Source organism: Mugil cephalus, chromosome 13 (assembly GCF_022458985.1).
Source record: "Mugil cephalus isolate CIBA_MC_2020 chromosome 13, CIBA_Mcephalus_1.1, whole genome shotgun sequence".
NCBI classification, from domain to species: domain Eukaryota; kingdom Metazoa; phylum Chordata; class Actinopteri; order Mugiliformes; family Mugilidae; genus Mugil; species Mugil cephalus.
In genome coordinates this window covers 14,847,481-14,861,945 of record NC_061782.1, presented here as the reverse complement: position 1 = coordinate 14,861,945, position 14,465 = coordinate 14,847,481, and the positions used below count along the sequence as shown (strand labels likewise).

The window sequence follows — 14,465 nt, the reverse complement described above, 5'->3', positions numbered from 1 at the left end:
TCACTGTTACCACGGCAACCGCAGGTGTTCCAAAATTCGCGTGGGCTGGGATTTTAAGAAACACAGCTTGAAGGGCAGAGCTGACTGAAGGAGTCTGGTGTAACTGCCATCACGTACACTTACTTTACCAACTCCAACTCAACTAAATTTTTTTTTAAATTGATCTTTTGATCGACTTTGTTGACCCAAGGCTGTGGACACATGGTTTGGAGCACAAACATAATAAAGTGCTTTATTTGTCACTGTACATGTTATTGTACAACAAAATGACACGGTCGGATGGTTGGACGGCACATGCTTAGCGCTTAGCACAAATGTTTTTGGCGTGGGAGGAAACCAGAGTGCCTGAAGGAAACCCACACCCTGAGAATCAAACCCATCCTCCCCGCTTTCGAACCCAGGACCTTCTTGCTGTGCTGTGAGGCACCAGTGCTATCAACAGTACCACCACGCACAAGAGGCTTATCCAAAAAATCCGACCGTGTATCCAATCATCTAAACAGCTGTGATTTTGTAGGAGGATTCATTAACTTGAGTGTTCTTCTCACTCATGACAAGACAACAACAAAAGACTCCACTCAAAAGAGCTTTTTTTTCTTTTTGTAAATCTCTCTGCCCCTTTAATGCCTCAATTAAAGGTCCGGTTGGACAGTTCTCTTCAATCCCACGCCCACCCTCCCACCCACTCACGAGATTTCAGACCATTACTGCGTGTTCCTGCAGATGCACCAACCCACTCCTGCTGCCAGCTCCTGAGATTCTAACTACTCCTGTTGGCAAGGATTTCATTTAAAATCTCCCTGCTGTACCCTTATGAGTCCTTTTAATTAAATGTTTTTACAGTTACCAAGCAGTTTCACAAGCCCCTTGTGAGGGACAGGCCTCAGTAGTGACTGCATTTTATTTTTTTTAAACAAATAAGTTTCAATTAAAGATTAAATAAATATTTCCTATTAAGGCTACGATTAATTATAGTCTACCATGGAAACACGCAGTGGAAAAGCCTCAAATGTTGTTCACTGGAACAGGATAACTAATATTGTATTTAAAAGCTTAGGGCTGTGATTGTAATGAAATAATGTAACATTCAAGTGAAATAAAGAAAAATTTATTTTATTTCTATGTTGTGGTCTAATGTGGTCCATTGTGGTTCCATTGCAGAGTACGTTTACGGAAATATAAAAATAAGTTTCAGAGAAGTGATGCAGTTAAGAGAGGTCAACATAATAGATGTATTTGTTTTTTTTTTAACTGTGCCTCAATAGTTGCCTGTGTCGTGACTGCTCACAGCTCAGACATGATGACGGTTGGATAAAAACACATCATCATACCACAGTCCACAGTCCAGGGGCACCGGTCAGGGATGTAACGGCCTCAGTTTAGTTTCCATTTATCTCAGCACGTTTCCACATCCACTTCTAAAACTGCCCTGATCTCTCAGCAGCTACTTCTTCATACTGCCCCTAATGCTCATGTGCACACTGCATTTCCTGTAGCATTAATTAGTGCAACCAATGCTACACAAGGCAGCTGTCACGCACATGCAAGTATATCTCTGGCCTCAGATCATTTTGAAACTGTGTCAGCATTACTGTGCACAAATTAGCAATGAAAAACCTAACATTAAGCTTTGGGCGTCCATATAGATCACCTGGTGGAGGAGCTGATCCAGCATTTCTGTGTCTCTCTACTGATTTTTCCAATGAAGGCACAAAAAATAATTTAAAAATAAATTGAATTTTTTCCTCAAATAATTCTCTGTAACTGTATTATATCAACCTTAACATACCAGTACTACTTGAGCTACGAACATCTTTTACTGCTCTTCATTTAGGGAAACTGGGGAAGATACATTTGCCAAGTCATCAGTTAATCTAAATGCTTGAGGCCCTTACTCTTGTATAACTGAGTAAGGCATATTTAATGAACAATAAGCTAATAAATATTAAAGCTAAAGAAACGCCGTCCTGGTTTGATTCTGCTTCATGAACATATGCACACAGTTTGAGAAACTTTACCCTCCATTCATTCTATGGGAAGTATTCCGTGCCACCATGTTCGGCAGCTTGTTTCTGCAGGCAAAAAGCTCTTCACCCATGAACGAATAAAAATAATTTAAATTACATAATGACATGACATGAACATTTATGTTCCCAAAAGACTGAACCCTGTCAGTTTGGAATAGTCTTCCCAGATTCCTCCCAGCGACGCCCCTCGGGCCAGAATGCCAGCTTTGTGCATGGTGTGATCTAATATGCGTAATCTATTAAGAGGATTGCCATGAAATCTGCTGAGCAAATGCTCCTGAGGGAATAAAGCCTTCCATTTAGGCCCACTTTACGACAAACTTTCCATTTTTAGCTAGTAAGGGTGTGAGAATATCACCATCGTTAGCATGTTTGTCATGCTCAAGGACTTTTTAGAAGACAAATTTGAAGTGTATATGCATTTTAGTTGTTCTCTTGGTGCAACCCCTGATGAGCCACTGAGTATGCAAGCCATGCAGAATCTTCCTTTGATCTTCAAACGCGTTTTACAACAGATGTTCAACCGTTCCCATCCTGTGCAACACTCAATCAGTACAGGCACATTCAGAAAGTCCTGCAACAGACTACCAACACCCCATCGCTGCTACATTAGCAATCAAATCACAGACCTGCAGTTTCAGTGGAGCCAATTAATTCTGCATTTGAGACGCGTCAAGTGCAACTCATTCCAACAAGCTGTCAAAATGCTCATCACAATGTATGATTAATAACCAAAAAAGTTAAGATACGACTGAAGTGGGGCCCACACCAACATGTTGTTTCCATTCATTCAGTGAAAGAGAAAAGTAGAGAAAGCTTGAAATTTAAGAGACACTGGCTTTCCCTTTACCTCCACGTATTATTATATCATAGAAAATATAAATAGCAAGATTTTTTTTAACAACCCCTCACACATAGGAGTAGGAGAAGCCGCGCTCAGGCTCCCTTCCTGAGCTCTCCATGGTGCTGAAAGTCTCCACTTGTGCGGAATAGCTGGAGCCTCTGGCCGTCACGCTAAATGCAACCTGCCAAAACACAGAGTCAGAGCACAACTGTGGTGTGCCACCGTGGCCAATGGATTCCACATTGTAGATGAGCAGCGTTGATAGAATTACACTGCCTGAATATTAGAACTAATCCCCGCTGCTCCCCTGGTCGACATCATAATTGAACCACACATTTCAACACAGGCCACAAACTATCCAGAAGCATGCAGAGTGTGAATCCTCACTGACGCTGGTAAGGAGAACAACAAACTGATAGTAGCAGTAAATACATCTGTAAATGACTTTCTTTCAAATTCATATACACATCATCTTGTCGTGGTAAAAGTCACAGCACTTGTATAGGAGATTTTATAGCATAATAGCGCAGAGAAAATGAAAATGTCTCTCATTCACACACAAACACCAATCGTGGCTTAGAGGCCACTGTTAACAGATGTGCTGTATACCTCCAGACAGCTGTTACTGTATACCTCCAGACAGCTGTTACTGATACATGAGTAAAGCCCTCATTATTCTAAGCATAATTGGTAGGCTTATTATCATTGTCCTAAGCATTATCATGGCAGCCAAAACAATAAGTTCACACAAATGCATATGATTCCCTAAGACCGTATGTATGGACACGTGTATTCATTTACATGGTTTAAAGTGAGAGGACAATAAAGAGGACACTGAAAACACATCAAGATGACGAGTTGCAATATCTCCACTGCTTGTCATATCAGTATAGATTGATCCACGGTGTTCAAAATTGCTTCCACTGATATGAAAGACGTATTAATACAGATGTAAAATATCTACCGACTAAATACCTCCCAGGAGGGCGGGTAACTTAATAGTCTAATTGACCAACTGAAGTTGCTTGCTCTCAATTGCACAGCCTGTCAGAGAGAAGCATGGCCACTCTACATTATCATCCATCTTTAATGAGGCATCCAACAATTAACCCATGCACACTGTGCATCATCCGTATGTGATGTCTACACACGCCGTCATTCGGAGCTCAACACGGCCAGGGTTCATCATTTCACAAAGCTCATGCCACTCTGAAATTGGTCTGCCTCACTCGGTTCACATCTAGATACATCTCAAAAGGCTTCAGAACAACGCCGGGCCACGCTCCGCAGCAGACAGGACCTGAGTGAGACAAGGCCTTCTGGGATTTCACTTTTGCAAGCATCAAACAAGGCTGTAATTGACGGCGGGGCTATTCATTCTGCGCCGACACACTGCGAAATGTCAGAAGAAGTCAAGAGGTAAAATCATTGTATAGCGGCACGCTCGGTTTGGCTGAACATGGTTCAGCTTGTAGGCTGCCCTCCGCCGTCATTCACACTTGTATTTCCCCTGAAATAAAAAATTGCTTTTATTAGCATCCAGCGCCCACTTAACAAACAAACACTGACTGGAGTGCTGCCAAATGAAGTGCAATTTTAGCTTTGTACCACACTGACTATGATGGCACACAAACCTGAGCCTGCTGTTAGCCTGCTAGGAGAATGACAATTAGCATATTAGCCTCGCCCCCTTGGAGGCTAATTGACACTGGTTGCTGAGGGCAGTGGCTGTGGTGGTAGTAGTGACGTGTGATTCAAACACTTTTCAAACCTTCTTGGAGAATGAAAGCTCTGCCCGAGGATCAGCCTCACAGAGACATGTATGTTGCTAAGAGAGAGAGAGATCCGATCTCTAAATAGGAAGCAGAAACACAGCCTGCTGGGATCTCTGAAGGTCACTGCCGTGTCCTCTGCACCCCCCACACCCCCACACCCCCACCCACCCTCTGTCTGCATCATGGCACACAGCTCAAAGCACCAATTATAATGTTAACCACGTTTTGATGTCCATTTATCTGAGCACCACTGGCATTGCTTATTTCTGAGGGTGGGTGGGGGGTACGGGGAGTGGAACGAAGATGAGGCGGAGAGAAGGAAATGGCTGGCTCTGCCTGATAATCAGCACCAGAAAATACTAGTCCCAGGGCGGTGCACATGCTGGTCTGTGTGGTTGCTATAATTCCACGCTCTAAGTACATAGAAAGCCGGTATTTTAACAGTAACCCAATGTAAAAATCTGACACTATGCAATAATATCAGCACAGACTTTAATGTCAGGAATTACTACGATATAAAATAGCACAAGACATCTTCTCACAACCGGGTGTTTATTATGTTTATTATGTTGTAACATTTGCCGAGGCACAAACCAAACTGACCAGAAAAATTAAGCTCCCAGTGAAAATGCAAGGCTCATAAACACTGTGGTGGAGATTCATTAGAGCTGCGGAGGCGATAAATATACATGTTCCTGTCCTCAAAAACCCACAGCTTTAAACACACGCCGCTGAGGCAAATCCGCCTGGGAATCTAACATCGGCTAAACCCTCGTCCCCAGTCACTGATTCCGCTGAAATATTCATCATTCATAAAAACAGCGTTAAATTCTAACTTTATGACTCTGAGGTGAGCACATCCGACCGACACACACGCACATACACGCACATCCTTTCTCTGATGTTAAGCTGTTCAGAGACAACAACAGCTGAGGAGCAAAAGCCGGTAGACTAGAAATCATAAGCTATGATCCCGCTGGCTACCCAGGAACTAGCTAGCTATCTCCCTCTTGCAGGCCTCCCATGCCAGCTTAGCCTAGCCGGTCTCAACCAGCGGGAACACTGTATATGCAAATGGTTTCCCACTGCCAGTTTGACTAGGCAAGGATCAGGTGGCTTAAGACCACTATCACACTTTTCCAATGATGGAAATGCCATCCTGACACTCTTCTCCCTAGTGGAGCCAGGTATACTCTTCCCCTCTAACCTTTAACCTCTGAATACTTCCTAGGGCGTGGATGTCCTTTTAATAGTCCAGCGACTGGCCGAAGAAGACATAACAGCATGACAGCAGGGGAGCAGCGCTTGAGTACTGTGGGGGTGGGAGCAGAGGGTGGACCTCTATGTCTGCCTCATGATATACATAGTCTGGCCTGATATATGGCCTCTCCTTGTCCGTGGATTAACATACATCAGCAAGGCACACTACAGTTGTCCCTAGATGGCCATCAAATCAGGTCTGGAGAATTAGGGATTAGGGCCCAGAAAAAGGGACGGCTCTCCGCTGAATAATAACTCATGAGTCACGCATTCCACACGAGAGAAGTACGAGAGGAGAAAGTTAGTGACGCTGAACGTTGCGAGTTTGTGAAAGCTCACGTTATGACTACTGTGTGTTCTTAAAGCATAACATCTATTCACCACTGATTAGAATTTAAGAAAATATTGAGATTAAACACAGGTTTTTATTGCTCTGATGAAAACTGATTAATTCTTAAAAATGTGCACGATTGTTGACTGAATATCTCAGTAGTCGAAGGGGTCGACTTCGTGACATTTTAAAGACAAGAATAACCACTCGATAAAATAATTACTGATCGTAAAAATAATCATTAGAGGCTTAAAAGAGAGGCTGGCAACCGACACGAGGGCTGTGATGGAAACTGGTCACGCTTTGCCCTGGGACAGCTGTGAGGCATGCTCACTCGCGCAAGTGTCAACACATGACAAGACACATGCAGCTCAACAACTGTCCACAAGAGCATAGTAGTCCGCCTATACGCATTCCTCAGACGGCATCAAAAATGAAAACAGCTGTGCACATGCACAGCCAAGCGGAGCAGGTCCTTATAAAACGCTCCTTGTTGTACGCTCACATTCTGCGATCGTTTGATAAGCTTTGGGTTTCAGTAAGCCCGGGACGGAGTGGGCCGAGCTGCGACAAGTTAGGCCGAGGTTAGTGAGAGCGACAGCTGATGGCAGGGCGTGTGCTCTATGCTGCTCTGGCAATATGCAGCTGGTCCGTTGCCAAGCACGAGGGAATACACAGGCTCACAACAGCTCCTCTCCGCAGGCACCTCGGCAATCCATTCCACTTAAAGGGAAGCGCACTGAAGAGTGTCCCGGCATACCTCGCTCTCTCTCTGCCATATATTGTTTTTTCCTTGTCACAAAGATGCAAAGACGCGCAATGACCGAGGTAGGTTTCAGCCCGGGGTTTGAATCAATTCCTCTGCAATGAAAGCCAAGCCTAGGAGCATAAAAATCAATGACAATATTAAATTAAGAAAAATGCATTACGATGATTTAAAATTAACCAGCGACGCCATATTTAATTAGAGACGACCATAAGATAGATTTCCCCTTAAACTAAAGTAAGTCTCTATTCTTCTTTTTACATCATCGTGAAACATCTCCTGACGAGGGCCAGAGAAAAGGGAGCCAAATGCGTCCTCGCCCTTCCACTTTATTATCAGATCACGCAAGCAGGGCCTGGACTTCGGTGAGGAGCACCAACACACATCAAGCTCTCATTAAATAAGATGAAACTTTAATGATCCGATGATCATCAAATGCCCGATGCCACGGGCACCTCGCAGCAAACACACTGTACGTGTGAGACATGTGCTTGATACGAATGAGGACTAATATTTGTTAAACACAGAAAGTTGAAAATGGACAACGTCAGATATCGAAACAAGAAGCAGGTGAAATGGAAAATACGGACACCGTTCAGCAAATACGAGCTTCAACTTGCATGGAGTCAAGGCCGTAGGACCGTACTGTCTCAGTGATCACTTCCTCTCACACTGCCAAAGTCCAAATGAGATTTAATTTGCGTAATTTAATAGCAAGATAATGGTGCAGTTGTCTTTTGTCATTATAAAAATAGGCCAACATAGAGTGTATCCGGGGGGGCAAAAAAATATGTGCATACTAATTGACATGCAGAGAATACACTGCGCAGAATTCAGTAATGTCATCCAGATTAGATTTTGGCAAAGAAAAGCAAATGTCAAGAGTCAATTGTACATCCAGAGCAGACCACGCCGCCCCATCGCTCATCTTGTTGGGCTGTTCGGACAGAAACAATTGTACATTTCTGATGGCTGCTGGCTCTAAAGTGCACACACAAAGCTGCGTGTTGCACCTTACGGGGATGAGGGGGAGGCGGAAGATCCTCCGTGCAGTAGCTGCATCAGCTGTTGTACCGAGGTGAGGTGGGAGGTGTATTTTTTTAGCCCTCACTTGGTATTTGGTATATACAGTCGCTCACCTAAACGCAGTGATACAATGTGTAGTGCAGGCCTTTATGTGCTTGCACCGCAGCTGTCAGCTCATGTGTAGCTGAGGTGAAGCTAAAGAGTCAGTAGTTCTTCTGCTACAGTCACAGCTCTTTGTAAACTACTCCTTTACACCTCAAGACCAAGCTGTGTTCTGAACACCTGTAGAGAGTGGTGTGCAAAATAACACAAAATGTGGCTGTCATAGAGAAGCCCATTAGATACTGGAAACATTAGTTGTTAATGTATATTATATTAAGATACAGATAGTTGCACTTGAACTCATCAGAAAGGCTACAGCTTGCACTGCCAGCATGCAGCTGCGTGAAAGGAATTAACGTTTTATACCAGAAGGTGGCACTCGTCTGCATTTAACGGTCAAAAGTGACCACTATCACTAGTACCTGTTGAAGTATCAACTGGTTTGCAGTTTATACAGCCCAGATCAGGGGAGTCAAACATACGGTCCGCAGGCCAAAAGCAGCCCACCATAGGGTCCAACCTGGCCCTAAAACAAAGGGGAAACTATGCTTTGCTTTGTTTACTTTTTCGTTTCTCTTCTTGTGTTGTTGATGAGGATAAATGATTTTGTAATATAGAAATAATATCACGGTAACAATAATCATAGTAGTAATATTCAGTATCTTTGTTGTGTGCACATTAGCTAACCAGTACAAATTATGGTTAATTAAACATGCTCAACACATCTAAAAGTATCAACATCAGGTTAAAACCGAAGGCAGGGGATAACGGTCAATAGAGCACAGACACCAGAGGAGTTAGTGAACAGCAAACATAATGCCAAACATAATGTAAAATAATGGTATCACTTAAATTATAGATTTAGTACAATTACATGGAATTACTTAAGTGATATACTGTATGTGCACGCGCGCCACTGAAAGGTCAGAACGCTGCTAAATTTAGGTGAATTATAAAAGCCAGACATAGTACTAAACCAAGAGCGGTTTGGGAGCAGACTTATTCCTGAGCTCAGCCAAATGATCTGGCTAGCTAGAAGCCAGAACACTCCGCACTAACTATTAAAATATATATGCATATATCAGTATTACTTTCTTCTTACATGCTTGTGATGTTAACCTCTAGTGTGATGTGTTACTAGGCTTTTTCGTGTTCTATTTCAGTGGTTTATATTCATAGTAAACTGCAGCTTGGGTTAGTTTAGTTCGATAAGAGATTCAATTTGAACTGTGAATAATTGGATTTCTTTCCGAGACCATATCAAGTGTTTCTCATTTTTTGACTAATCCCGTGTTTTCACAGAGCCGTTTGCTCCACGAGAAGCCATTCATGTTTGAACGGAGAGACTGGTGCCACAAAGCCTCTACACTCCCCACTCCTCCCCACGCATCCCAAATAACAGACTCGTCATATAAGAACTCCTGGAGGTGGCGTGATGCAGCATAGATAACCAAACCATTAGATAACTATGCAGCAGTGAAGCTGTACCCTGCAGAAAAACAGCACAAAACTGTTCGACGAGGCCGTAGGACTACAGAAGGGGTGTGGGGGAACGGAGCACTCTTTTATGCTAACAAGCCTCGGTGCATGGCAGTGGTTTCCTCCACTTCAGTATGAATGAGTGGTTGTGCTTACGTTTCTCTCAGTCAAGCATATGCATTACCATGGTCTTGAGTGGGTCTTTTCCTTAGTAGGAAGTCCCGTTTTTTCTTTTTTTTTTTTTTTTTAGACTGTGTGTGAAATTTCAAGCTGCGCTGCAAAAACAGAATGAAGGCTGAGGGCAAAACTGAATTACAAAAGTGACCAATATTTGGTTTAAAAATTACTTGGGCATGCCTGGCGGAAGAATGATGCTATAAATGTAGCCACTATATCACAGTGCTAGAAAAAAAAAATCAATATAGAAATATGTGTGTGTGTGTTTCATTGCTTTGCTTTTTAGTCCACCCTGGAGACAGAACCAGACCTACAAAGCATTGTCTCATTTTAGAGATACAAATATATAAATGTGATTAGCTCAGGTTTCTAGAGCTCCTGACTGGTCCCTGTGTCTCCCTGTGTCTCCTAGGTGCATTTATCGGCTTTAAAGGACAACGCAGGCCTCCCCTCCACAGACAGTTTGTTGGACACTCCCATTTTTCCATAGGCTGCACATTTTGCTCTGCCGCATCCTCCGATCTCTTTCCTTCTTTCATTATGATTCTTTGACCTCTCACTGATAGGCCTGACAGCGTTTAAAAGAATTAGGATGCAGTCAATGGAGGACACTGCATATGCAATGCAACACCCCCCCCCACACAAAACCTTCATCACCCTCACACCCGTTTCTACTTCCACCCGTGTCCCTCTCAGAGTTTCCACCTCTGTTTACTTGCCTCCGATTCCAGGTTCCTAGTACTGCCATGGAAAGCCGACCGCCCGCCCGCTCCAACTATGCATCCTGTTTCTGACACATGCCAACTTAGGTGGCTGCGCTAGTCAGCTGAACACAGATCCAGTTTCGGTCCTCTTAATACTCCTAACAAGCCTTTTCCCTCTTCAGCCAAGTGTCAAGCCTATCAAAGTCACCTAACGGGACGACTCGGCCGCCCCGCACACGGCAACACAGGGAGGGAGAAGGGTCTAAGGGACACGGGCCGTCATTTTCACCGTTTCTCCTCAGTTACGAGAGATGAGATGCAACAGGATACCCACTACCAGTCACAAGATGGATACCTAATTATATTTGCATGGCTAATTTTCATCGTTTCCTCGCAAGAGAGCGAGGAGCATGAAGGGAGACATACGGTTTGATGCCATTTCTGATTCTGGGATCCAAAGGCATAACAACGTGACAGGAGGCTGACAGCTAAGTGACGGCCCGAATAGCAAGAATTATCCCGTGGTGCAAATGAAAGCCGTTTAGATGGGACAAGAATACTTTCCAGAGGCCTGATTTTACTTCAGCACTTGTGTCATGTGAATACCTGCTTGTGTTTTTCAGCTTGGCCAGCGTCACAAGTGGACAACATTTAGAAAGAATTCTATAAGCCAAGATATACAGATACCATTTATATCTGTCGTGGCTTTTCTTCCTATATGTGTCAGTGTGGAGCCGATAGATGAGGTTGAAATCAGCATCAACAAACTATTCAAAGTATCTTTCCATTTTAATTCATATAAACATCCTAGCTCTGTATTTTAAATAATCAAACTGGTGTGCAAAACTCCAGATGAATTTATGTATTTTTAAGAATTGTTTGTCGACACAAACCAAGTTTAAAATAAACAAAAAACATGTCGTGACAATAAATTCTTCACTGTGTCTTCAATTAGTCATGTTTCTGCAAAAATTTACTAGTCGCTACCCAGCGGCATGTGTACACATTTGAGTGTTTCTTGAGGTAACATTAAACTTTGACAACCAACAAGGAAACAGCTGAAGAAAGAAGGCTGTTTTCTGCATCTACAGCCAGTCAGGGCTGCCGCCTCTCCCACCTGCCGTTACACCGAACAGAAATGGAAAGAAAAGGGTCAGGAAGAGCAGGCAATCCATCTGAATTTGCTTCAGTCAAATCATATCAAGGAAGAGAAATATCACTCTCACTCTCCCTTTTTTCCGTCCATCATGTGTCACTTCAACCTCTTTTCAGCCCATTTCTATTTTAACGCCACAGACTGGCACTCTCACTTCATATTGCCAGTTCTTTTATGCCAAATATGAACGTGTTTTCGGATTCCGAGCGAACGCCGTGAAATGAGCCATGTTTTGCACACTCGGAGCAACATTACCTTTCAGCTGCCCCCTCTGTTCAGCCAGGGGACCACTTGCACGATACACAAGTGCGTGAGTCAGGCACGGTGCGGGCTTTCATATTACGTGAATCAGCCATGATTCATCCACCCCAAGCAAAGCAATGGGCTGTCACCCTTATTATCCTATTTCTATATTAGTCCTACAGACAGGTTACCTTCATTAGCCCACAAAGACACTCAATGAGCGGCACAAACCCGCTGCAGAAAACTGGAAAGAGTAGGACTGATGTTACCATGGAGGAAAAATTGCACAGCGTGAAAGGGACAACCTTGATGTCACTGGGCCTACATGAGAATGGAGTGGAACGTAGAACTAATGTACGGCCGTATGGAATTATTACTTTTTTACCCAGAAGTTGGGAGCTGGTGTGGTGTGAGGGTGCTCTGGTGCATTTGAAGCTAAACAAGCTGAAGGAAATGGTCTCCTCTTGTCCCGTTTGTAACTGTCATGCAACATCACCCCCTCCATTCAAGAGTGGGAGGAAGTAAACAGCCAAAGGACAGTAACCATCACAAAGCATTCATTCCACTGACACTCCAGTGGGTGCCTAATACTTCTCTACTGGCTGCAGAGGACACAGTTAATAAGGAAGCCATTAAACTCATCGCAAGTCACCTGCACGTTACAGACGGCCCTTAGAAAACAAGAAGTTAGGCCAATGTCACAGAAATATCTGCAGCAATGTGCATCAGTGGGGGTTCATAAATAAGGACAAAAACTGACTGTTGACACAGAAGCAAGCATACCTTGGGTTTGATGTTGCAGTGGCAGCAAACAGTCCACAGATATTTGAGGGTCCTCCATAGCAGGATGATGAAGAGACCCCCAAAAAACGTCACCATGGAGGAGGCGAGGAATGCCCACCACATGCGCTGTCCATTATTGTCGCATGGCACCTCAGACGAGAACGGGATGACAACGTCTTCCATCTTGGATATTACGATTGAAGAGTCCGGATTTATATTATTATAGATATTGCTTGTCCTCATAGAGCTGTCGCTTCCATGGGGAACCGTGCCATCTGCCTCAGCTAGCATTTAGGAGCCTTGGAGAGCCTGTGCCAGCGTCCCCAGCCCCACTCACCAGCCATATTGCTTGAAAAAAACAAACCAAAAAAAAAAAAAAGAAAGAAAGAAAATCCCCCTCTTTGCTATAGATTATGTTCACCCACCCGATGGAGTCTCTCTCTTTTTTTGTATTTCTTTTTTAACGTGAATTGCTTATTCGTGACAGCGTGAGACACTGCACACGCGAACCTGACCAAAATAGCGGGTCCTTTGAGAGAGGCATTTAAATCCGCAATAATGACGAATCTCGGGCGCTTCTCACTCTGAGGGGCTTTCTGGCTCTTTCACGCCATATGCCATGGTAGAGGCGTCGTTTGCAGCCGTCGAGGGCTGCCAGTGATATTTCAGGCAATGTAAACACAACGGCAGAGAAAATTGTTGCAGCCCGTTTTCGGCGACGCGACCTCCCCTAGCCGTCTTCCATTCAGGGACCCTGTCGATTAGCAGGCGGAGAATCGATTTCACTTTCTTTAAGCGTCAATCTACTGTGAACGGTCCGCGGCGAAGCGAGTTACGACCGTCGATCTATCACCGCAGAGCGAAGACACTACATAACATTGCGGGCGTCCCCGTTGTCAATTCTGCGTAAAAAGGACTGGCGCTCGGCTGGATGTCGCTGTCTCCATTCGGTCCCCTGCAGCCCTGGCACGGAGCGGCCAGCTGAGAGCGCCTGTCAGATCCGTTCCAGAGGAGAGCGGGGAGATTTACAGGTAGGAGGGCGGAGCGAAGCGCTAATAATAAAGATGGACAGAGGGCAGTACTAGCGCGACGGCGTTTATTCCAAGTACCGACCAGCCTCCGCTGCCTGGCTGTATAAAAGAGGTTGGCCACAATTGCGCCTTTGCGTCTTTGTTGCACGCCAATGACGCACGTCGCAAAAAGCGGACAGGAAAATGGACCATATCGACCAGTCGTAAATTTAAGAATTGTAGTTTACTATATAAACATCAAAGCAAATGATGAGCCCCCCCATAGGAATCTATCTTGTAGTGGATATAAAAAGTCTGCCTCTTTAGGGATGTTACTGTGCTGAAATTTCATTTAGGATAGTGCTCCCCCCGTTTTTTTCAATTACCGAGTCTTTGACTCCTCATCCATGGATGATGTGCATCCCCGGTTTCATTTTGAAAATATTTGATTAAAGGGCCCCACACATGTACAGAAACACACACACGGGAATTTAGGATGAAGGCCCTTCCCGGTCAGTTACAGCTCACGTATTAGGTCAAAAACAGGTGTGGATTGGCGATGAAGCCAAGGCATGACTAGCAATGGTTTATGGCCACACTGGATGCCCTCAAGTAACCAGCCAGAGTGAGAGATATGGGAAAACAGCTGGCTTGGGGGCCCTGAATAACCACTGACCCTGTGAGAACCAGACCAGGCAGGTGCACAACCACCTGTGTCACAAAGGTGGTGGCAGGGTGGTGGCAGGGTGGTGGCAACAAAAATTCCCATTAATCCGCCCCTT

The 14,465-nt window shown here is 44.3% G+C and overlaps 1 protein-coding gene across 22 annotated transcripts in view; it reads right to left on the bottom strand.

The window, feature by feature from the left end:
- The window catches only part of kcnma1a (potassium large conductance calcium-activated channel, subfamily M, alpha member 1a), a 134,019-nt gene extending 119,986 nt beyond the window's left edge, over nucleotides 1-14,033 (bottom strand). For 7 of the 22 annotated variants that reach the window (XM_047603061.1, XM_047603065.1, XM_047603062.1 and 4 more), the window contains exon 1: nucleotides 12,674-14,031. In XM_047603061.1, coding sequence (XP_047459017.1) covers nucleotides 12,674-12,964 — 291 coding nt within the window. In that variant the 5' untranslated portion in view covers nucleotides 12,965-14,031. Of the gene's footprint in view, nucleotides 1-12,673 lie in introns of all 22 variants that reach the window. The other 15 variants (XM_047603067.1, XM_047603070.1, XM_047603069.1 and 12 more) reach the window with 5 other exon arrangements.
- Between the last annotated feature and the right edge of the window lie 432 nt (nucleotides 14,034-14,465).